Source organism: Fukomys damarensis, unplaced genomic scaffold (genome assembly GCF_012274545.1).
Source record: "Fukomys damarensis isolate Sample0158 unplaced genomic scaffold, DMR_v1.0_HiC HiC_scaffold_17, whole genome shotgun sequence".
NCBI classification, from domain to species: domain Eukaryota; kingdom Metazoa; phylum Chordata; class Mammalia; order Rodentia; family Bathyergidae; genus Fukomys; species Fukomys damarensis.
In genome coordinates, this window is record NW_022900929.1 from 11912696 (window position 1) to 11937869 (window position 25174).

At 35.1% G+C, this 25174-nt stretch overlaps 1 protein-coding gene across 1 annotated transcript in view; it reads left to right on the forward strand.

Moving 5' to 3' along the window:
• Positions 1 to 4114: 4114 nt before the first annotated feature.
• The window catches only part of Sugct (succinyl-CoA:glutarate-CoA transferase), a 723244-nt gene continuing 702184 nt past the window's right edge, over positions 4115 to 25174 (forward strand). Inside the window, exons 1-6 of the mRNA XM_033765204.1 lie at positions 4115 to 4133; positions 4821 to 4872; positions 5744 to 5817; positions 10741 to 10826; positions 11314 to 11364; positions 19680 to 19800. Of these exons, the coding sequence (XP_033621095.1) occupies positions 4115 to 4133; positions 4821 to 4872; positions 5744 to 5817; positions 10741 to 10826; positions 11314 to 11364; positions 19680 to 19800 (403 nt within the window). The remainder of the gene's footprint in view (positions 4134 to 4820; positions 4873 to 5743; positions 5818 to 10740; positions 10827 to 11313; positions 11365 to 19679; positions 19801 to 25174) is intronic.

Here is a 25174-nt window from a genome sequence, read left to right on the forward strand (position 1 = left end):
ATTTGGTGCTTTGAAAGGTTAAATAAAACAGACAAGTCCCATTCCTCTGCCCATTTATCAGGGGCTTTATTTCCGTTTTTTATTTTTCTATTTATTCTTATCCTTCCTTTCTCCAACCCTTCCTACTACTCTTCCCCTTTCCCTTTGGGCCTCTTTTCCCTATTACATATTATTAATCTACATTGTGGTCCTCACTTATACTTTAAATTTCTCACACCAGAGAAATTATTTGATATTTACATGTGTATTCTGTTTATTTCACTTAAGAGTATGGCCTCCTCTTAAGTGAAATAAGACACACATGTAAATACCAAATAGTTTCTCTGGTGTGAAAAACTAAAAGTTTAAAAAGATACAAATGGTATAATTGACAATGTGAAACAGGAAGAAAAGGGCTAAAGGTGTAGGGGAAGTGGGAAGGTTAGGGGAAAGGAAATAAGGGAAAAGAAAAAATACGAGAAAACAAAATAATGGAAACAAAGTTTTTGTAAATAGGGAAGGTTGGAGGGGTTGAAGGGAGGACACGGGTATGGGGAAAAAATGAGAACCAAGACCTGTCTTGTAAAATTACAAGATCCCAATGATGGATGTAACTGTGCTGTATGCCTAAAAATTACCAATAAACTCAAAAAAGAAAATAGAAGGCAAATCTTAAAAAAAAAAAAAAAGTATGGCCTCAATGTGCATCCATTTAGCTATAAATGTCTCTAGTTTCACATTATGGCTGAGTACTACTCCATTTTATATTTAAAAAAAAACATTTTCTTTATCCATTCATCAGTTGATGGGCAATTGGGCTGTTTCCAAGTTTTAGCTATTATAAACTGTGGGTGCACATATATCACTGTTAAACATGGAACTTGTAAAGGAAGCATTACTTCCAAATTCATTCCTGGAAGCAAGCATTATTTTGATATCAAAACCAGAGAACAATCCAACCAAAAAAAAAGAGCACTACAGGCTAATCTCCCTAGTGAACACAGAAAAAAATCTACAATAAGATACTGGCAAACAGAATGTACCAAATCATGAAGAAGAAGATTATACAGCATGACCAAGTAGGATTCATCCCAGGGATGTAGGAATGTTTCAACATACACAAATCAATAAATATACCACATTAACAGAGCCAGAGACAAAAACCACATGATCATTTTAAAAAGGGCAGGAAAAACATTTAACAAAGTCCAGCACCCATTCATGATAAAAATCATTCAGAAAATTGGAATATCTGAATATGATAAAGCCATCTATGGTAAACCAATAGTCAACATCATATTAACTGGTCAAAAACTAAAAGCTTTCACTCTATAACCAGGTACAAGACAAGAATATCCACTGTCACCACTGTTATTCAATATAGTCCTAGAAACATTAATCAGAGCGATTAGACAAGAAAAAGAAATAAGGATAGGAAAGGAAGAAATTAAATTATTATTATTTGTGGGGATATGATAGAAGACCCTCAAAACTTCCCCAGAAGACTCCTACATTTAGTAACCAAATTCAGTAGCATAGCTGGACGTGAAGTCAACATTAAAGATTAATAGCATTCCTGAAACCCAAATAACAAACTCACTGCGAGAGAACTCAGGGAAACAACACCTTTCACAGTAACATCAAGAAAAATGAAATACTTAGGAACTAATCTAATGAAGGAAGTAAAAGACCTTTACATTGAAAACTATAGTACTCTGCAAAAGGAGATTGAAGAAGATATCAGAAAGTGGAATGATATCCCTTGTTCTTGGGTAGAAGAACCAATATGGTGAAGCCATACTTCCAAAATTGTGAAACAGATTTAATGCAATACTGATCAAAATACCAGTAGCATACATCATGGAACTAGAGAAAAATGTCCTAATATTCACCAGGAACCAGAAGAGACCTAGAAGGGCAAAAGCAATTTGGGGAAACAAAGGCAAGGCAGGGGGCATCACACTCCCTGACAAGAAATTATACTACAGAGCTACTGATATTTTAAAAAAAGCCCATGATACTGGCAAAACAACAGCAACAGCAACAAAAAACAGACCTGAGGATCAGTGGAACAGTGGAGTTGTAGAAAAAACTCCAAAAACATTTAGCCACTTTATCTTTGACAAAGGAGCTAAACATAATCACTGGAGGAAAAATAGCCTCTTTAATAAATGGTGCTGAGAAAACTGGCTTTCCATATGCTGAAAATTAAACCCAGACCCATATCATCTATCACCATGTACTAAACTAAAAGCAAAATGGATAAGAGATCCAAATATTAAAGCAGACACTAAATCTGCTGGAAGATAGAATAGGTAGAACTCTTAGAGTCAGGGATTTAGCTCAGTGGTGCTGTGCCTGTGTAGTCCTAGTTTGATCCCCAGTATCAAAAAAAAACAAAACAAAATAAAACAAAAGTATAGAACTCTTTTTTTTTCCTCATTGAGTTTATTGGTACATTTTAGGTATACAGTACAGTTACATTCATCATTGGGATCTTGTACCTTTACACGACAGGTCTTATTTCTCATTTTTTCCCCTTGTCCCTGCCCTCCCTTCACCCCCTCCTCCCCTTCTCATTTATGAACATTTTATTTCCATTTTCTCCTATTTTTTTCTTTCCCTTATTCCCTTTCCCCTACCCTTCCCACTTTCCCTACACCTTTAGCCCTTTTCTTCCTATTTCACATTGTCAGTTATCTCATTAGGATCTTATGTACTATATAGTTTTTCACACCAGAGAAACTATTCTGTATTTACACATGTGTGACTTATTTATTTCACTTAGGAGTATATCCTCAATATGTATCCATTTCCTATGAATGACTCTAATTTCTCATTCTTTATGGCTGAGTAGTATTCCATTTTGTAGAAAAACCACATCTTCTTTATCCAGTCTCCAACTGATGGGCAAGTGGGCTGTTTCCAAGTTTTAGCTATTACAAACTGTGCTGCTATAAACATGGGTGTTGCCTATATCACTGTGGTATGATTCTTTTAATTCTTTTGGAAAGATACCCAGCAGAGGATGGCTGGGTCAAATGGAACCTCTTCAACTGTCATTGCATCTTATTAAAAAGCTTCTGCACTGCAAAAGAAACCATCAGCAGAACTGAGAGACATCCTACAGTGTGGGAAGAATTTTTACCAGCTGCTCCTCAGACAAAGGCCTATTATTTAGAATATATAAAGAACTCAAAAAAACCAGCTTCCTCCAAATATAAAAACCTGATTCAAAAATGGGCATCTGAAATGAACAGACATTTCTCAGACAAAGAAGTAAATGCAGCAAGTAGATAAAACTCTTGAAGACATAGGTATAGGTCAGGACATCATGAACAAAACTCGGATCCTATAGGAAATATTACAAATAAACAACTAGGACCTCATCATACTAGAAAGCTTTTGCACAGCAGAAGATACCACCAACAGAATGAAGAGGCAACCCACAGAATGGGAAAGAATTTTTACCACTTTTCCTCAGACAAAGGGCTAATATCTAGACTATATAAGGAACTAAAAAAACTCTGACCCCTCCTAATTTAAAGACCCAATCCAAAAATTGACATCTGAATTGAATAAAAGCTTCTCAGATATAGAAGTACAAACAGCAAATAAATATATGAAAAAATGTTCAATATCACTGATCATTTGAGAAATGCCAATTAAAATGCTGAAATCTGTCTCACTCATGAAAGAATGGCTGTCATCAAGAAATCAATAACAAATGCTGATGAGGCTGTGGGGGAAAAGGAGCCCTTCTCCACTGTTGGTGGGATTGTAGGCTGGTGCAACCACTGTGGAAATCAGTGTGGAGATTCCTAAAAAAACTGCAACTACAGGTTCCAATTGACCCAGTTATTCCCCTTCTTTGTATCTTCCCCAAAGAGTTAAAAGCATCATACCACAGTGATATATGCACACCCATGTTTATAGTAGCACAATTTGTAATAGCTAAATCTTGGAAGCAGCCCAAATGTCCATCATTCAATGAATGGATAAAGAATATATGTTTTATATGTACAACAGAGTACTATTCTGCCATAAAGAAGGATGAACTTCAGACATTTCTAGGTAAATTGATGCACCTTGAGACCACACTTTTAACCAAAATAAATCAGACACAGGTTTAACTATGACAGTGTTTGTCTTCTGTGAGAAACTGAAAGGATAAATAAAGGCCAAAATGGATGACAGATATTGGGAAGAAGGAACAAAATTTTCAAATTGGAAAGGGAAGAGGGAGGGAGGATGGAAAAGGGAAGGAAGGGAAAAGAAACAAAAAGAATAGAAAGAAAAAATGGAAATTTTTGGAAATGAGGGAAAGAAGACTTGAAGGGAAGGGAAGAGAATGGAGAAAAAAGGATGAAGTTATGTACAGGTACAAATTCCTTATGATCAGTGTGATCATTGTATATGTTAAAAGTGTATACATGAAATTAATTTAAAAATAAAATGTCATTGTTTAGTTCACTTTTCATTTTTTATAACATAAAGTATCTCTAGTGTATTTGTGCACTCCACTCATTGGGACTAATCTGTTTTTAGAAGCTTTAATTTGTACAGATTGACTTTCAATGAGATTAGGGCAAAGTTTCTATGATGCATATAAAGTAGAATCATTATGAGGAAAAATGTTAATTTTTTTTTTTTTGGATACCAGGGATTGAACTTGGGTCCTCGTGCTTAACAGGCAGGCGGTGGAACCACTGAGCTAAATCCCTGGCCCTGTTAATTTTTGATAAGGAAAGAGATTACTTAGAGCAGAATATGAAAAATTCTGCCTTCTTTACTTTAAAAATTACTAATCAGTACTTTTCAAATGTTTTCTGTTTTGCCAGATACCGACAATGTTAAGCCATTGGCAGGTGTAAAAATTCTGGATCTAACAAGGTTTGTTTTGATTTATCTACATTTTTGTAATTGGGAATTATACTTATTTTTTGTTTCATAAGGGTTACTTACATGCACATATTAAAATTTTGGAGAAGGAAAGAACAACAACAAAAAGGGAGAAAAAGTCCCAGAATCTCATTATTCTGAGATAGTATTACTGTAATATTTACGCATTTTTGTCAATCTACTTATTTCTGTATAATTTTAAAGAAGAGAAATTGAAACTATATTGAAATTAATTTTACCCCCATTTAAAACATACTATTATATTTTGCATATTTTCTTGTGTTGTTCAAAATTAGATAAAATTATATGATGAAATTGTATTATATAGATGCCATAATTATGTAATTATCTCCCCAAATTTCACTTTTATAAATTAAGTTTCCTTGCATATGAATCTTTACCTTAGTTTCAGTTTCTTTCTCAGGATAGAATTCTAGTAATGTAATGACTGGATCAAAGACATATTTATTTATTTGTTTATTTAATTTTTTGTACTGGGGATCAAACTTGTGTCCTTGCACTTAAGCCGGAACCACTGAGCTAAAACCCTGGCCCTGATATACTTTTTTAAAGTTCTTGATATATGTGACCAAATTACATTTTAAACATTTTTAATTTTTACCAGTATCAGATGATCTTATCTATATTAATGAAGTATTAAGAAAATAAGGCAGGTGTGGTGGTGGCGCATGCCTGTAATCCCAGCACTTGGGAGGCTGAGGCAGGAGGATCGTTGTGAATTTGAGACCAGCCTGGGCTACATAGGGAGTTCTAGGTCAGTCTCAGCTACATAGTGAGACCCTGTCTCAAAAAAAAAAGCGAAAATGTTCAATATGGTCATTTATTATTGTTAACATTATAGAGTACTGGCGGGACCTTTTGCTACTATGAATTTGGGAGATCTTGGAGCAGAAGTTATTAAAGTAGAAAGACCAGGTAAAAACCTATGACTTCCTCTAAAACATAGAGTCAAGCTAATCAGTATTTTAGTAATTTTTAAAATATAAATTTTAGTGTACCTATAAATTGGATGAAGAAATAATTAAAATGAAATGATAATTTTCTTTTCTCTATTCTTTTTTTTCCTTTGAACCTATATTAATGCTCTTTTTATAAGTGCCAAGGATGGGACTAGGGCTCAAACTTTCTCTTACATTTGAAAGCTTCTGTAAAACGTATAACAATGATGACAATGACACTTATAGTGCTCTGCAAAGTTCTAAGCCCCTTGTCAATTTTAGTTTAATATTTACAGCAATCCTACAGACTGATGTTATTATCCTAGTATAAATGGGAAAATGTAGGCACAGAAAGTAAAGCAACTTGTTCAAGTCCACACAGCTAATAAGGTGCTCAGCTCTGACCCTGACCCTCCTTAGTCCATACAGTCCCCACTGTTGAGACTGATTAATGATGGTGACCACATCCTTAGGACTATGGGAAGCAAGGAGAAACAGGATACAAAAGGAGAGAAGGGAAAAGAATAGCAGTCCTTCACAGAGGAAACCAAATACCACAACTTAGCTTACTCTCTTCTATTTCTAATAAAGGGAACATTTTCTCTTTTATAATTCTTTTCTTTATTTGCATTGCTGAGGATTGAACCCAGGGCTTCCTACAGGCCAGGCAAATAAACACTTGTGCTATATCCATAGGTCCCCTATTTTACAATTTTAATGGTTTTGATGGGGAAAATATCTAACTTTATTTATTTGTTTGTTTGTTTGTTTATTTATGTATTTTTGAGACAGGGTCTCACTATGTAGTTGAGACTGAACTGTAACTCACTACGTAGCCCAGGATGGTCTTGAACTCACAGCAATCCTCCTGCCTCAGCCTCCCAAGTGCTGGGATTACAGGCGTGCACCACCACGCACGGCTGAAAATATCTAATTTTGGATTGATTCCTTGTTTTTCTGTTTTTCATTCAACATCTTTCTGGTTCTTACTGCCTCCTCTGTCCAACAAATAAGTATGTTCTATGTACACAATTCTCACTTTTATTTGTTGCATTCCTAGAATTTTGGTGGTTAGTTCATGGTATTATTGGTAAGGTATCTTAGAAAAGTTTCATTGTTTTATGCCCTTTCTCTTCAACAGGCCCTTAAGAGGTATTGTCTCTATTCTTTACTATGTCCTGTGCATTAACCTATAAATAGTTTATTGTAAATGTTTCAAGGATAATAGTCATAGTAATTATTATTATTTATGTTTCAAAATCATAGCCTTATGAGTCTGAAACAGAATTCTCAGAATAGTCTAGCACTGAATAGTCTGTATTTATCTGTAAGACTCACAAGAGGCTAATTTATAACATCAGCTTATTAATTTATGTTAAGTGATAAAGCCTATAAAGATTTAATATCCTCCAAAATAGATCTTCCTAAGAAGCAAAAGCAATTATCAGAAAATTGTCCAGTTATTACATTTTATCATATTATATTCATCTGAGCCTGTTCTTATTGGTCTCAGGTGGTGAAAGTACCTGGGGAGTCCAGATTTCCAGAGATAATGCTTAGTGTCTGTAGTTAATGATGTTCATTGCTTTTGGTCTCTGCTGGGAACATGTTGAAAAATGTTTACTTTCTAGTTGATCTTTTTTTTTTCTTTTTCTCCCCAGTTTCCATAAAGCTTCTGATTTCTACATTGCCATCTAATTTCAACACCACAGAACTTGTGATTTCAAGTGCTGGTTTTCTTGCATCTTCTCTTCATAGAGAGAACATCTAATCTAATTTCTCTTACTGTTTGAATTGGTCACCAGACTAATATTTGTACTTAGGTTAATTTTATAAGCCTTTAGTCCTCATTTTTTTAGTCCTATTTTCCTTTTGTACTTTTTAGGTCCCACTGTGGGAAGACCTTGTTCTGTCTAGAGCTTTGTTATATCCTATCATCATGCAGTTAGTATCAGGCTTTGTTCAAAGCAAGTGTTTACTGCTCCATTTTTGGCTGATTCATCTGACTTTTTATCTTAACCCTCGTGTCCAACACATGTTAATGTTCGTATGACATATTTAATTGTTTTGGGTTTTCACGATACTTATTCAACACAAGAAGAAAGTGTTTTAGTAGCACTCTTATTAAATCTTGATAATCTTCCCAAATGTCAGCTGAGTCTTTTTTTGTGTCCACTTCTCCATTTCCTCAGTCAAATAAAATTTGTTTGTAGTGTTCTTAGTACTTAGATTGTTCTCTTTTGTGTAATCAAAGAACATATCCAACTTTAGTATGCTTTTTTTCTTCTTTTCTTGGAGTCAGTCAATTTGTGGGGGAACATCTGTAATGCCTGCAGGGCTAGACAGAGAACCTAAATGAGAGAAGTGAGCTAGGAAGGGTAGCAAATGATGCCCCTGAAGTCTCAGGACTGTCCCCACTGGGTGGTGATACGAGGTAGAAATGGTGGTTTTTTGTACATTTCTATGAGCAGTATCTTAACATAACCAGTGCTCATAAGTGATTACAAAAAATCAGTGAATGTGTTGAAAAATCATAGGAAAAGGGCAGTCTGAATTTTCACATGACATCTCTAGCCTCTGTCATCTTGGTAGAGTTAAAAACATTAAAAACTGTGGGTCACATAAAACATGTTTCTTAAGCTTCCAGTTTTAACTTTAACATTTCAACCTTAACATTTAGCTTTTCAGATCTTAGTTTTCTTAACATCTGCATTGATCTTTCTGTTCCTCTAAAACATTGCCAAATCCCAAGGACAGCAGAGGCAGGAAAGACTTGTAAGCCTCCAATTTAGATTTCTGAAATACCACCTGAGAGATGAATGCAATCATTTAAAATAAGCTATACAGTTTTAGCTTTATTCTAGCATTGCTTTTTTTTCCTGTCCCTTAAAAAATTTCATGCATTGGGAGTTTCAAAAGCATGGAAGAGGCCAGATTCTCAGGTGACTCTGAGAGGGTCTGTCTGATACTGAAGGTCCAGACTCATGCATGCATTTCCCATACAGTGATTCACTGTCTAGATTACTTGTGGGCAGTCCTTTGCAGACCCTTCTAGCTCCTTTCTCCCCATGATATTTTAAGTATGCCATTCTCTTTAGTACTTAGCTTTAAAAAATTAAAAATATTTCTTTGGCATTACTATGGGCCTTAGCACTCAGCTACATTCCCACCCCTCTTTTTAAATTTTATTTTGAGACAGAGTCTCCCCTAAATTGCCCTGGCTGGGCTTGAACTTCTGGTTTCCCCAGAATGATGGGAGTTTGAGCATGCATCACTAAGCCTAGCTGGTGTTTAGCACTTAGTGCTGTCAGTATTAGTTCATCTATAGTTAGATCTAATGCTTATTTTCTCCTTCCTCTGTCCTGCGTACTCTGTTTATCTCTTTTTTTAGTTCTTTTTTTTTTTGCTTTTTGAGAGAAAGTCTTATTATACAGTCCAGATTGGGCTTGAACTCACTATGTAGCTATTAGCCCAGACTGGCCTCAAACTTGCAGCAGTCCTCCTGCTTCAACCTCATTAGTGCTGGGATTATAGGTGTATGCCACCAAGCTCAGTCTCTCTCTCTCTCTCTTTCTCTCTCTCTCTCTCCCCTCTCTTATTAAGAAGTTTATTCTTTAGCCCCCCACCTCAAATTTGTCTGTGTTGGTCAGCATAGTGGGACATGCTTGAACTTCCAGCACTCTGAGGAGGCAGGAGGATCAAAACCTTGAGCCCAGCCTCGACAATTTAGCAAGACCATGTCTCAAAGTAAAGAATAAAAAAGTCTGGTAATGGAACTCAAAGTGAAGGTCATGGGTTTAATCCCCAGTAACACACACACATGCAAACACACACACACACACACACACACACACACACACTACATGCAGAGAATTAGCTCTATTTTTTCCTGATCAATTTACGTGACTAAAGTCTAATATCTCACAGATTGATTATAAGATTTAAATGATGAGAGCTTAAAACTTTAACCCATGGTCACAAATTCTCTTTTTTAAAAGGGAGGTAGTGATAATTACTTTATTTGTAATTGCCTGTATAGACTAATAGTGATTAGATTCTCATAACAATATTTACTTGGAACTTATGAAACTCATAGGTGACACTACTTTGTACTATTTAATTATTGAATCATTTTCAGAGTTCCTGCTACATTCTTTGCCAGTTGCTTTTAGTGAAAAAACTTTTCCTATAGTTTTTTAGTATTGTCTTTGAATCAAAATGAGTACATCTCATAATTACTTGGAGTAGATATCCAAAATAAAATATTTTTGATGGTTTTACACTATTACTTTGAAACAAAATCTAGATGACTAAAATTTTATTCTAAAATAGAAAATTATTGACATTTTTCTATTCAGTAACTTCTTTTGCCTTTTCTGTCATAGAAATATTTTCTAGATTCATTAATCCTTGCTATAGACCTAGTTCCAGATGATACTTTATGATAAAGACTAGCATCTTCTGAGTTAAATTACATTAACCAAGGCTCTTTTGCAGACTCCACATTTTCTTTGCACATTGAATGCCAGGGAACCATGAAAGAGTTAACTGACTTGCTTGTCAAAAAATAAGAGTAATTTTTCCCTTCTAACATTTGCTGTTTATTAAATCTAAAGACTGCCAAAAAAAAAAAAAATCTAAAGACTGCCAGTAGGATATTTCTGTCTGGACTGAACTTTCAATAGTGCAATTTAGCAAAAGAGGATATGGAAGGATCTAATGGTTAATACAAAAAGGTAAAAAGTTTGGCTGTTCTAAGGAGCTCTTATAGGCCCCCTTGAGTAGAGTTGAGGATTTCACTGGGCTGAGCTGATCTTGTTCAAGCACCTGTGCATCAGGATTTGAAATGATCCATGGTGTTTCAAAGCTAAAGATTAATGACTCACATTGTTATTTTCAGGAGTTGGTGATGACACACGAACTTGGGGGCCACCTTTTGTGGGCACGGAAAGTACATATTTTCTCAGTGTTAACCGAAATAAGAAAGTAAGGATATCATCTTTTTTATTTATTTTTGAAATTCTCTTTTAATACCAAAATGTTTGACATCATCATAACTTTTTTGCAGATATAATTAATATTTCAAATGTGATGATTTAATCCCCCAGATAACTTAGAAACAATAAGGTTTTTTTTTTCTAATCTTTCTTTTCTACTAAGTAATTTAAAACATTTCATGAGAATTTTTAATGGAAATTTTATAAAGGGGAAATCAGTTGATTTTTTCACATTTGTTGTTCTTCTAAAAGATGTTAAATGCCTAACTCCGGTTTTACTGTTGTAAAACGTTTACTGTAATATTATCCTAATTATATATCTTATCCTAATTACAAATAAAGAAGATTTAGGTATTTCTCTATAGGGAGAATAAATTTTCTTTAAGAGGATAATCTATGATATGAATGGCTTTCTTGTTTGAATATCAAGGAATGCCTTTATGATAATATTTTAATATATATATTTTCATTTTTAGAGTATAGCTGTTAATATCAAGGATCCAAAAGGGGTGAAAATCATCAAAGAGGTACAGTATACTCTGTGGAAAGCAACTTATAACCTAGGTTGTAATTAGAGCAAAAATGTTTTAAAACTGTATTTCATTGACAATCTGTGCTTTTGCTATAAATGCCATTTAAAAATATAAATTGATATTTTTCTAAGTATAATATTTCTTGTGTATTGTGTATAATTATAGTCCTACTTTCTATTGACTGAGTGCCCTTTAAATCAGATGTTGGGCTTGGGCTTTTTACTTATATTCACTTCTCTAAGCCTCAGAATTTGCCTTGTAAGTGAGTTATTAGAATCCTCAATATGGGCTGGTACCACATCTGCCTTGAAAGTGCAAGGTCTGAGTTGGATCTCTGGTAGCCACCACTCCAATCCCCAATTTTATGAAAGGAAATTGAATCATATAGAGTCTAAGTGATGCTCCAAAGATTACCTAGCTAATGTTATGTTAATTTACATTTGGCCTAAATCTAACTTTGTATGCCGCAAATTATAATTTAATTTAGTGTGTAAACCAACTATGAACTAATTTGAGTATATTCTTGTGACAGATAGTGAAGTTTCAGCCCATCACAGTAGCCCAAGGAAGCAGATCATGTCCCTGTTCACAAATGCTAAACTATAACTAATCAAACTGTTTCTGGATGTCACTTCCTTTTTTTTTTTCGTCTAGAAATACAGTTGCACACCTTGTTTGATGAAGATCTCTTAATCTCTCCTGGTTTAAGAGCTGCCCAATACACAAATCATGCTTTCCTCAATAAACTCTGCTAAATTTAGTTTATCTAAAGTTTAAAGCTGATATTTGAACCCCAGGTCACATCACTGGAGAGCCCAAGTTTTTTGAATGTTTGTCCAGCTGTCCAGACTTGGTGCAGCATTTTTCTTTGAAGGACAGGATTGTTAAGGGGATGTACCTTCACATGTAATTTGAATCTTGCCTCTTACACTTGCTGGCTGTGTGACTTCAGGAAGGTTACTTATCTTTTTAGTGCCTCAGTTTCCTCATAAATAAACTGGGAATGATATCAGTATCTTCTTCCTAGGTTTGTTGTTAAAATTGACTTAATATAATAGGAAGAAAATGGCTAAAGGGGAAGTGGGAAGGGGAGGGGAAGGAAATAAGGGAAGAAAAAAAATGTAAAACAAGGAAAAATGGAAACAAAGTCTTTGTAAATAGGGAAGGGTGAAGGGGATGAAGGGAGGGCAGGGATATGGGGAAAAATAAGAACCAAGACATATCATGTAAAGGTACAAGATCCCAATGATAAATGTAACTATACTGTTTGCTTTAAATGGACCAATAAACTTAACAGGAAAAAAATATGTTGAAGTGTCTGCCGTGGGTCAGCACTCATTCCATTATGCATATAAAGTTGATTTCATCATGTGAGATAAAACTTGTCATTACTGTTAAATTTTATATTGCACTCTAATGAATATGTATCTATTTGATTAGAGAACCAAATCTCAAATGTAAAATTTTAAATTTTTTACTAAAGCATAAACTTTAGATTCCCTGGCCTTCTTTATGTATCTGGGTGATTGAAAGATAATTTCTTATAATTTTTAAGATCAGAATCAGTGGCCCATTTCTGTAGTTCTGCTGGATCAATCCAGCCAATTTAGCATTTTTGAATTTTGGATCCAAAGTTTGAAAACTGTTCTGTTCATGATGAATCTCTTCTACAGAATTACTTAGGATTCTTCCCGCCCCTCCTCCTCCTCTTTCTTCTCTTCCTCCTCTTCCTCCTCTTCCTCCCCCTTTCTCCTCCCTCTCCCTTTCCTTCTCTTTCAGTTGATACTCATTTTGATTTTTGAAAACCATTCTCCACTGTGGTTGGCCTGCTCTAGTTTTCTTTTCTTTTTTTTTGGTACCCGGGATTGAACTCGGGTCCTTGTGCTTGCAAGGCAGGCTACTGAACCGCTGAGCTAAATCCCCGGCCCTGCTCTGTTTTTCTGTCATGGCTATCCTCACTTTGGCCCCAGCTCTCCCACTCTTCATTCTCAGACCCTTCTTTTTTATCATTTCTTTAGTTATTATTTTTATTATCATTATTATTGTTGCTAAGAAGATTGCACTTTTCTTAATACTTTTATTTCTATTCTATGTATTTTCCTTAGTTTACATTCTGTGTTCACACACCTGCTTATTTGCATCTGTTTCAGGACATCCTGATATTTTATCCTGGGTAGTCAATGTCTCAGATTTGACTGTACAAATACTTTACATATTCGTTAGGGCTTCTCAGTAGGTCAGTGATAGGTGAAATTCATAAGCATTGATAATAAGGTATCTGTGTGCATATGACTATTTTGGTCCTATGTGTGTAATTCTGACCAAAATAAATGAATCACTGGTACTTCCTTCCCACTTTTCTTGGATCCTGCCAGTGTCCTCTACCATATTGTAACAATTTGAAGTTTTACTATGGGCTTAATTTCTCAAGTCTTTTTTTAATTGAATTTATTGGTACTGACAAAGTACATTTCAACTCATATGAAACTTGAACAAATTGTTTGGGACATTATTTAAGTCCATTGCTTTTAGTTATGCCGCCTGTAAATTATGCATTTTACTGACAAGAGGAAAAATTGCCTTTTGCCTAGTCTTTTGTGTTCTTTCTGTCATGGATTTCCCTTTTGGCCTCTAGAATAGCAAAGACAACTTCAGCATTCAGACCTTAGTAACTATGATTGTCAATATAATGTGTTCAGTTTACAGAAACGGTTCCAAAGTATTATGCAAAGCAATCAGCTGAATACATAGGAGATCCAAAAAGTATGACTCCTTTGTCAAATAGGCTAACCCAAACCAGGCTTTATTACGAGCAAAATTCTGCTTAGAAAATCTATGTTGGAGCCTGGGGTTTTCATGGCAGTATTATTTGATAACATTCAAGTATATGTCATCCTGTATTTCAAATAGTTCTTTATGTTAATTAGTAGATAGTCCCAGTATCCCAGTTATGGGCATATATTATAGTGAGCTCATATAATACATAAACATATAAAAATCATGAGTTTTGTTGTCCTCAAGCCTTTTATTATGGAAATTTAAAACATCCAGTAAAACTGAGAGAATAATTAACTTTCATTCACCCTGGAATGTTAGCATTTTGCTATATATGTCTATTTACATATATATATATCTGTGTGGGTTTGTGTGTATGTTTAAAAGTAAATAAAAAATATCCTGAGACTTTGCTTTTAAATTGTTCAGAATACTTTTCCTATGAATAAGAATATTTTAAAAACTGATTTCATAGATGAAATGAAAGAGACTGACTACTAGGGAATGGGAAGGGAGCTGGGGGAGGTAGGGGAGAGGAGCAGGAAGAGAGGGTAGAAAGGAAGGTAAGGGCCATGGATTTAGCTCAGTGGTTCTGCTTCCTGCCACACAAGTGCAAGGTTTCGAGTTCAGTCCCCATTACCCACTCCCACCAAAAAAGCAAGTATGGTAGACATGACAAATGTGTGATATAGAAGTGTCCCAATAAAACCTGTTGATTTGCACAATATATTCATAAAAGTATTTGTTTTATGATTACTTATAAATGTGGTATCATTTCTTACTCCTCCATTTCCCATCTCATTGATCCAGTGTGTTTCTAAATTATACCTAGAAAGAAACTCATAATTAGGTACTATCTATTTCAGGCTTATTTTAGATCTTATTTGCTATGTGACTGGATGGAAGATTTTTTTTCTTCCTAAAAGAAAAAGATGGTGGGCCCTAGAACTCAAAACAAAAAAATTATACTGTTTATTCCAGGTAAGATTCTAGAATAGATTAGTAGGTGATTTGTGAGCACCTCGATAAAGAAGAGGCGATTACTAGAGATTAAAACAATTTTTTCCTCCTTTACTTTATTTTCTCACTATTTCTCTTTATTTCTGCATTAAGGAAATGCAGTAAATATTTGGTCTCCACCAAGGCAATTGGTTTGTATGCTACTTGTAGATAATGTGAATAATGATGGTGCCAGTGTAGCTAGTGTCCTCATTTGCACACATATATACATTCCAAGGAAATATTCTGACAGCTTGAATTTCAGTGCTGTTCTGTTTAGAGTTTTTATGAATGACTTAAGGCTATGGGAAACATACATAATATTGAAGAAAGTGATTACCCTGGTAAAGAGAGAAAGATTATATTGGATGGCAGACTCACTAAGCATCACTATCTCATGAGTGGTTAATATATATTTATTTTCATAAATATAACTAGGGAAAAGAGTAATTTCTTTCATATTCCATCTTCTAGGGATATTTTACCAATAAATATTACAATAAGAAATATGCATTCTTGGATAATCATAAACAAATAGTGGGCACATGTATCAGTGGAAATCTGTATTCCACATTTTTCTTAAAACACTGTACAGCCAGATTATACCATCCTCTCTGATCACAGCTGTACTTAAGTTTATAAATTATATGAGTAATACCTCTTCATGGGTGTATTAATCAGCTCTTCATTACTATAACAAATATGTGATATAATCAATTTATGAAGAGAAAAGGTTTACTTTGGCTCATAGTTTTAGAGGCTTTAGTCTATGATGTATTGGCTCTCTTGCTTTGGGTAAGGCAACACATCACTTTGTGGCTAGGGGCTAAAAGAAAGGAAAAGAAATGGGCTAGGGTTTACTATCGCTTTGCTGGGCATGCCTCCAATGACCTAAAGACCTCCCACTTGGCCCTGTCCTTTACAGTATCCACCACTTTTTTTTTTTTTGTGGTCCTTGGGCTCAAACTTAGAACCTTGTTCTTGCAAGGCAGGCAGTGGCACCACTGAGCTAAATCCCTGTCCTTCCCCAACTTATTAATAATGCCTGCCTTCCTGAGCTCCAAGCCTTCCAGTACATGGGTGTTTGGGGGACACTTAAGATCTTACCTATAACAATGGGCAGAAGGATTCATATTTTCATGCATCACATCAAACTCTGTCTTATATTCTTATTTACCTCCCAGATATCAGAAAATATCATATATATTATTTGCATATAATCTATTTTTTTACTTATTATGATTTGAATACTTCTGTATTAGTATAACTAATTATTGAAAAAAGCATAAAATCTGCTATTCTCTTATTTAATATATTTGGAATAGTTTTCTATTAGCATAACTTATTACATTTATTTTCTTTTTTCATTGAAACATCAAATTTATGGTCTACTTGGATACTTTTTGTGAATTGAGATGTGACCTAGGATTCTATAGAAGTTAAAAATACAGATACCTCACATGGTTCAAAACTTTTTGATTATGGTAAACTATATGCAAATAAAATTCTTGTTTTAACTATTCGGAAGTATTCACTTCAGTAGCATTAATTATATTTATAATATGTACAACCACCACTACCATTTATTTCTAAAATATTTTCATTACCCCAAACAAAACTTTGCGTTTATTAAGCAATAAACCTTCATTTCCTTTTCCATTAATCCTTCGTAATCTCTAATCAACTATCTCTCTTTATGAATGTGCCTATCTTTTTCTTTCTTTTTTCTTTTTGGGGCAGGGTCTCTCTATATAATGCAAGCTGGCCTTGAATTCACTATGTAGCCCAGGCTGGCCTTGAGCTGTCAGTGATCCTCATGGTTCAGCCTCCTGAGTGCTGAGATTACAAGTGTACACCACCATACTCGGCTCTCAATTTGTCTCTTTTATATGTAAGTGGACTCACAGAATATTTGTACTTTTATGTTTGGCGATGTTGCAGCATATATCAAAACTTTATTCCTGTTTATAGCTGAATAACTCAGATCGGTTCATGGACACTTGAGTTGTTTCTACTTTTTAGATAGTATGAATAATGCTCTATGAACATTTGCATACAAGTATCTGAGACTCTGGTTTCAATTCTTTTGTCTATATTTTAGGAGTGGCATTTCTGGGCCTTATGATAATTACATGTTTAACGTTTTGAGAGCCCTCTCATGGGGAATTTAAAATTAAAAATATTTAAAGCTATTTACTTAAAGAAGGTATTACATCATGTACCAAACAGAACAGATGCGCACAGAGTTGATTAACGTAGATATAGCTTGTTTTCTTTTGTGCCGGAAGTAGCAGATAGTGCCTCAGAAAAATTTGTGGAATAAATCAGAGCATAACCGGTTTGTATTTTATTTAGTACTAACACCCTCCAGTTCTACAAGCAATGCTTGGTAAAATTGTTAACAGTAATTGATGCTTCTCTAATGAGACCTAAGTTGGCATATGCTGCATGGAGTAGCCCATAGGAGAAGTAGCTCAATTGTTAGTTGGCTTCCGCAGTTTGGAAAGGGTTCCTGTATTGCTTGAGATTTGAGGCCCACATGTGCGTCTTGTCTATCTTTGCAATTGTTTGGATATGGTGTGAGTTTGTTGTAGTTGATTTATGTGTTAGAAGTCTGGTCCTCAGTATGTGAGCACATTGAGAGATGGTGGAACCTTTAAGAGGTAGAGCCTAGTGTAAAGTAATTAGGTCATTAGGATGCAGCCCTCAGGAGGGATAGTTCTTGTTGGATCCCAGTTGTTCTCATTGCAGTGAGTTGTAAGAAAAGAGCAAGTCTGACCTCCCCTCTACTTTCCAGCTTCCTGATTCCCTCCCACCTATATTTTTGCCACTGTGATCCTATCTGCTAGATCTTCACCAGAGCAGAGCTGATCCTGGTGCTATGCCCTCAAACCTCTAAAATTGTGAGACATATAAACTTTTTAAAATAATGCAGTGCTGGGGATCAATCCCAGGGTCTTGCATGTGCTAGGCAAGCTCTCTACCACGGAGCTATAGTCTCAGTCCTAAACCTCTTTTCTTTTTTCCTTTATGCTTTACTGAGCTTCAGGTACTTTGTTATAGCAACCAGTAATGAACTAATATATTGTCCTATTTCTTTCTTTGTGTGTGTGTCTGTGTGTGTGTGTGTGTGTGTGTGTGTGTGTGTGTGTTCCTGAGGTTTGAATTTCAGGCCTTGTACTTTTTCTTAATTTATTTATCATGCTGTCAGGAGAGGTGGTCACCTGGGCTCTAGTGCCTCTGTTTTGAGAGCTCTGGTGGATGAGTTTCTTTCCTTGATATGCTTCCTAAGAGCCACCCTGGCCCCCAATTTTATTGTCAGACAATTCCATATATCTGTTCCACATGTAGTGACACAATAACAGACCCTCAGTTTATTTACATGTTTATATCTAAAGCTTATATTAATTCAACCATGTTCATTTAGAGCAGAGCTTGGCAGACTATGTGACCCAAGTTGGGCTTGCTTTTGTATAGTCAATGGATTAGGTTTGAGTTTTACATTTGTAAAGATTATTAAAGAAAAAACAAAGCAAAATACTTGACAAAATATATGTGGCCTAAAGTATTTATTGAGCCCTGTAGAAAAAGTTTGCCCACTCCTGATCTAGAGTCTTATTCTGTTAGGTTGTATGCATGTGAATATTTCTAAATCTATGTCAATAAAATTATTTATTTTTTTTGTAAGACTGATTAACTTTGGGCCTAAGCACTCTACCACTGAGCCATATCCCTAGCCCTAAAAAATTTATTGAATAGTTATTAGGCATTTGGATCTGTTAAAATTACCATAATGGATTTTCCAGGTGACCTAGAATCATTTTTGTTATGATTTTGAAAGATATTTAGTCACAATTAAGATTTTGAAAAACATTAAGTTTAAGGTTTCCAGTACTTTATTGTCCTCTAATTTCTATGGCATTGCTCTGTCTGACAATCAAAATCTGGGGTGTGTTTTTGATAATTACTGGTTCAGTGGGCGTGATGTTGAGTTTGAAAAACAAGACCAAGCAAAGCTGTGAATCATTAAAGATGTTTAAAACTCTTTGGAAGGAGCACATCATAAAAGTATGGAGGCTTTTCAGAATCAAGTTTATATATGTTAAGTGCATGTTGTAATGAGGAATGTCATAATAAAGGTGGAATAAGGGATGACATTGAATTTAGATATTTTGTAAAGGTTTCAAAAGATGTTTTATGTACTTATATTTTAATTTTTTTACATATACTTTTGAGAACAGATTTGGATGGACCATGTAGCCTAAAAATTTCTCGTATTCAAAGGAAGCAGGAGCTATTGTACCATGTTTTAATGTAAAATTTAGTAGCCACTATGTTACGGACAGTAATGTGTGAAGTAATTGACCCAGGCTTTTATGTTTATCTAAATCTACTTGACCTCTCCTGTGATTTTTCTTAACTGCCATAAAGTGAGAATGAATGTGTCGATTGAAATTAAAATTCTGTCATGTGGGAAAGTTGTTGAAAGTTGCAGTCCCTTTAGAAGTCTGATTCGTCTTTACCTCTTCCTTCAGCTTGCAGCTGTGTGTGATGTATTTGTGGAAAACTATATCCCTGGAAAACTGTCTGCTGTGGGTCTGGGATATGAAGATGTAGACAAGATTGCGCCTCACATCGTCTATTGCTCCATCACAGGTATTTCAATCTGCATCCAGCCCCATGAGTAAGAATTCCAGCTTCTGCATTTTCCTGCTTCTATAAGAAACTTTTTGCTGGTGTTGGATTTCTTGATGTGACTGTGCTTTCCTTATTTCCAAACATTTAGCATGTAAAACATTTAAGTATTAAGGAATGTTAATCTAAATGGACATTTTCACAAATGCATTGGCTGTATTTCTTCTTTGAATTGTCTGTCCATAGTTTTGCCAGTGTTCTATATTGATGTTTTATAAATATTTGCAAAATAATGTTGTTAATGAATTACAGGTGAAATGTTGATTGGCTTTAAGATAACACGGAAACTCAACCTACCTCTCAATATATTTGTAAGTGCCAAGCGAAGGGAAGGAAAAGAATGCTGTAAAGTCTTCTGAGTTCCCAGCCTTTGCCAGTGACTCTTGTATGGGTTTATGGGTGTGTGGGTTTGTCTTTAGTTTATTGGTGGAAAAAGTATATAGTGTTATTTTTACATATTTTATTTTATTTTTGTACCAGGGATCGAACTCGGGTCCTTGTGCTTGCAAGGCAGGCAGCGGAACCACTGAGCTAAATCCCCGGTGTATTTTTACATATTTTATAAAATAGTTAACAATTAATTAGGTTGCAATATAGAAAGGTGACTTTGACTTAAAATAGAAAATTGTATCAATAGTTTTTTTAGAAAATTTCATAAAATTTTTAGTTTTTATTGATTCATTTTTCAAAGGTCTACTTCTTGCCAATGATCTGCCAGGCAGTATTTTATGGTTCTGGTGCAGGAGTGACTAAAACATACCTATTCTCTCTGGGAAACTTATATTCTAGGTTATGGTCATTGGGTATAGAAGAGATAAGGGTTAGAGAAAAAAATAAAGCAGGGCAAAGAGGAACTATTTTGTATTGTAAGTTGAGAGGTGGCTGCATTGTGAAGGTGAAATTTGAATGGAGACTTGAATGAAGTAGAGGAATGAGCCATATAGGTATTGGAAAAGAGGGTTTCAGAAGGTTGAACAGTAAGTACAAAGGACCTGCATTAAGAGTGTTCTGGGCATGTTTGAGGACCAGCAATGCCAGTGGCTGAAGCAGAGTGAGCAAGGTGATGGGAAGAAAATCAGAGAGATGTAGATTGTCAAGATCACAAAAACCTTTTACTCTAAGTGTGATTGTAAGCTAATGGGGGGTGGTAAACAGAGCAATGATACAATCTGACATTTTTAAGGGATCTCTCTAGCCACTGTGTAGAGAATGGACTATAGACTCTACAGTATAGAGGACAAAGGGGAAAGCAGATGCACAATTATGAATAGGATTTGCAGAAGGTTTACAGATGAGCATCACTGAAAGAGAGATGAAAGATGCTGCTTTCAGTTTTGCCCAAGCAGTTCGAATAATAGAATTATTATTTCTTGAGATAAGAAACACTGGAAAGTAGATTTTGTGGGTTATATATCAAGAGTCAGGCTTTGGACTCATCTTGCTTGAGTTGCCTATTCAAGTGGAGAAGTAGAAAAAAGGATTGGAATTAAGAGTCAAGTGTTCATAGGAGAGTGGAGATTTTATAGTTAGAAGTAAACATGAAGGTTGGATGAGATCATTTGGGAGTGAGTACTGACAGAGCATAGAGACTCCATTGGGTTGAGCCCAGTGCACTCCAATGACTAAATGTTTGGGTGATAACTACAATACAGAGAAGGAAGGAAATTGAAAAGGAATTGTCAATGAAGTGGGATAAGAAACTCCTAGAAGCCAAGTACCTAAATTGCTTATTTTCAAAGACAGCTTAAGGTTCATTTATTTTTATTTTTTTGGTACCGGGGATCGAAATTGGGACCTTGCGCTTGTGAGGCAGGCGGTGGAACCACTGATCTAAATCCCCGGCCCAAAGACAGCTTAAGGTTAAAACCATAGACAGTGTATCCACAAAGGCAAAAATCATACTTGCATGTTGTGAATTTTCTCTGCTTTCTCTCATTACCAAGCCCTCACATGTTTTCCCATCGCTTAGAGCAGAGCATGGTTCTCCTGCCACTTCTGTTTTCTTTTTCATTTCCCTTCAGAGATCAGCTTGGGAAGCATTACTTCTTAATCCCAGGAGAATGGGTTGGGTGTTTTGGTCCATATTTTGCATTTTTCTCTTTCCTTTATCTCTTTCATTTCCCTGTAGGCTCTTGTTCTATTCCCACTTCCACCAATGGTGCAGACCAGATGGTAGGGATTTAGCAAGGGTTTCTTGAATCAATGAATGCATAATCTGAATATGACTAAAGAATTTTAAATAGCTGCCACTTTCTCTGCATTCCACTTTTCATAGATAAGGGTTAGTGATAAAGCTTATACTTACATTTTCCAAAGAAACGTCCATAGGATACATAGGTGAGTGCATACTTGGCCTAATTTGTTATTTTTTTCTACAGCTTATCCATATCACTAAACAATGATCATTAATTTAATTTCTTTCTCTTGTCTAATTGCTGTGGCTCATGTTTTCAGAACTATATTGAAGAGGAGTGGTAATAGTGGGCATCCTTGTCTTGTTCCAGATTTTAATGTGAAGGTTTTCAGTTTTTGGCCATTTAATATGATGTTGGCTGTTGGTTTTTCATAGATAGCCTTTATTAAATTGAGATATAGACCATCTATTCCAATTTTTTGCAGAATTTTTATTATGAATGGGTGTTGAATTTTGTCAAATGCTTTTTCTGCATCTGTTGAGAGGATCATGTGGTTTTTGTCCTTGACTCTGTTTCACAAATATAGTGTATTACATTTTTTGATTTTCGTATGTTGAACCATCCTTGCATCCCTGGAATAAATCTGAATTGATCAAGGTGTATGATCTTCTTGATGACCCTCTGTATTCTGTTTGCCAGTATCTTATTGAGGATTTTTGCATCTATATTCATTAAGGAGATTGACCTTTTTTAGTTGGGCCTTTCCCTGGTTTTGGAATCAAAGTAACACTTGCTTCCAGGAATGAATTTGGAAGTATTGCTTCCCTTTCAATTTCATTGACAAATTTGAAGAGTAATGGCAGTAGTTCTTCTCTAAATGTCTTGTAAAATTCAGCAGTGCATCTATTAGGACCTGGGCTTTTCTTCATTGGTAAACTTTTAATTACATTTTCAATTTCACTGATTGTAATTGGTGTGTTTAGAATTTTTTTTATCTTCTTTGTTCAACTTTGGTAATTCATAAGTATCTAGAAATCTGTCTGTTTCTTCTGTGTTTTCCATCTTATTATAGTACAGGTTCTCAAAGTAGGTATTGACGATCCTCTGGATTTTTGCTGGATCTGTTGTGACTTCATCTTTTTCGTTCCTAATTGCATGGAAGATAAGTTAGGTAGAACTCTTGAAGACATTGGCATAGGAAAAGACTTTATGAAGAAATCTTCAGTAGCACGGGAACTAGCACAAATAACAAGTGTGATCTCATCTTATTAAAAAGCTTCTGCACTGAAAAGAAACCATCAACAGAACTTAGAGACAATGTGGGAAAAAATTTTTACCAGCTGCTTCTCAGACAAAGGCCTATTATCTAGAATATATAAAGAACTGAAAAAAAAAATCAGCCCCCCCAAATATAAAGACCTGATTCAAAAATGGGCATCTGAAATGAGCAGCCATTTCTCAGACAAAGAAGTAAAAGCAGCAAGTAAATATATGAAAAAATGTTCCACATCACTGGTCATTTGAGAGATGCAGATGAAAACAACACTGAGATTCCACCTCACCCCATAAAGAATGGCTGCTATCAAGAAATCACACAATTACAAATGTTGACGGGATTGTGGGGAGAAAGGAACCCTTCTCCATTGTTGGTGGGAGTGCAGACTGGTGCAACCACTATGGAAATCAATATGGAGATACCTCAAAGAACTAGGATTAAAGGTTCCATTTGACCCAGATACCACATACAGTGATATATGTGCACCCATGTATGTAGTGGCACATTTTCTAATAGCTAAAACTTGGAAATAGCCCATTTGCCCATCAATTGGAGACTGGATAAGAGGATGTGGTTTTTCTATAGAAAGGAATACTACTCAGCCATAAAGAATGAGAAATTAGAGTCATTCATAGGAAAATGGATACATATTGAGGATATACTCTTAAGTGAAATAAATAAGTCACATATGTGTAAATACTGAGTAGTTTCTCTGGTGTGAAAAACTATAATTATACATAAGATCCTAATGGTATAATTGACAATGTGAAATAGGAAGAAAAGGGCTAAAGGTGTAGGAGAAATGGGAAGGGTAGGGGAAAGGAAATAAGGGAAAAGAAAAAAATATGAGAAAATGAAAAAAATGGAAATAAAGTGTTTGTAAGTGGGGAGGGGAGGAGGGGTTCAAGGGAGGGCATGGCCAAGGAGAAAAAGTGAGAACCAAGACCTGTCATGTAAAGGTACAAGATCCCAGTGATGAATGTAACTGTACTGTATACCTAAAATGTACCAAGAAACTCAGTGAGGAATAAAACAAAACAAAACCATGATCATTGCTTTCAGGTGCCATAAAGTAAGTATTCAGTTACTGTCACAGGTTACTGTATCTTGAGTCTTTACTAAGGCAGGGAGAGGAACTAGTACATTTAAAAAGATTGAAAACCAAACTAAGAAAAAACTTTACCCCTTATGTTTCAGTAAATTTATAATAGATACCTGAATATCTGGCTTTATCACCAAAAGCTACTAATATGTTGTTAATATATTTAGTTTTTATAAAATAATTACGAAAATGTATCTATTTCTGTGCGTTCAGCTTAACTGAAATCTTTGAGTATTTTGCTTTTCACGGTGTAATATTTTGTGACAGTTATCTTCATAAATTAAGTTGTACAGACAATGTTTGTCTGATATTTAAGATAGGATAAAAAGGTATACTGGACATTAGCCTCTATACTGGATAAAATTGAGATACAAGTTCCCCACGTGGTTGATGAATGTTTGTCTCTAGATCTGACTATTTTCAGATGTTCTGTTTAATAGATTTGTAAACAGCTTTATTTTTGTTTTTATAATCAGTTTTTTATATATATATTTATTTATATACAGGAGAGATTTTTTTCCTCAGAATCTCAAAATCCAACAGAAACATTGAGGTCTAAAATATTCATATAGGTAAACTATTATTTTTTGAAATACTCTATTACCATGAAATACTATATAACTAACAAATATGAACATCTTATATGAAAAGAAATATTTATTTCTGTGTGTCGTCAGCTGGGATTTGGCTGATGTAGACTGCTTAGGTTTAGCTCCAAGTTGTGGGTTGGAAGCTCAGTCCACTCTGCCTATCTCCCAGTGATCCTCTTGCCTCAGCCTACCCAGTGCTGAAAGTATAGTGCCGTCATGCCTGACTGGATTA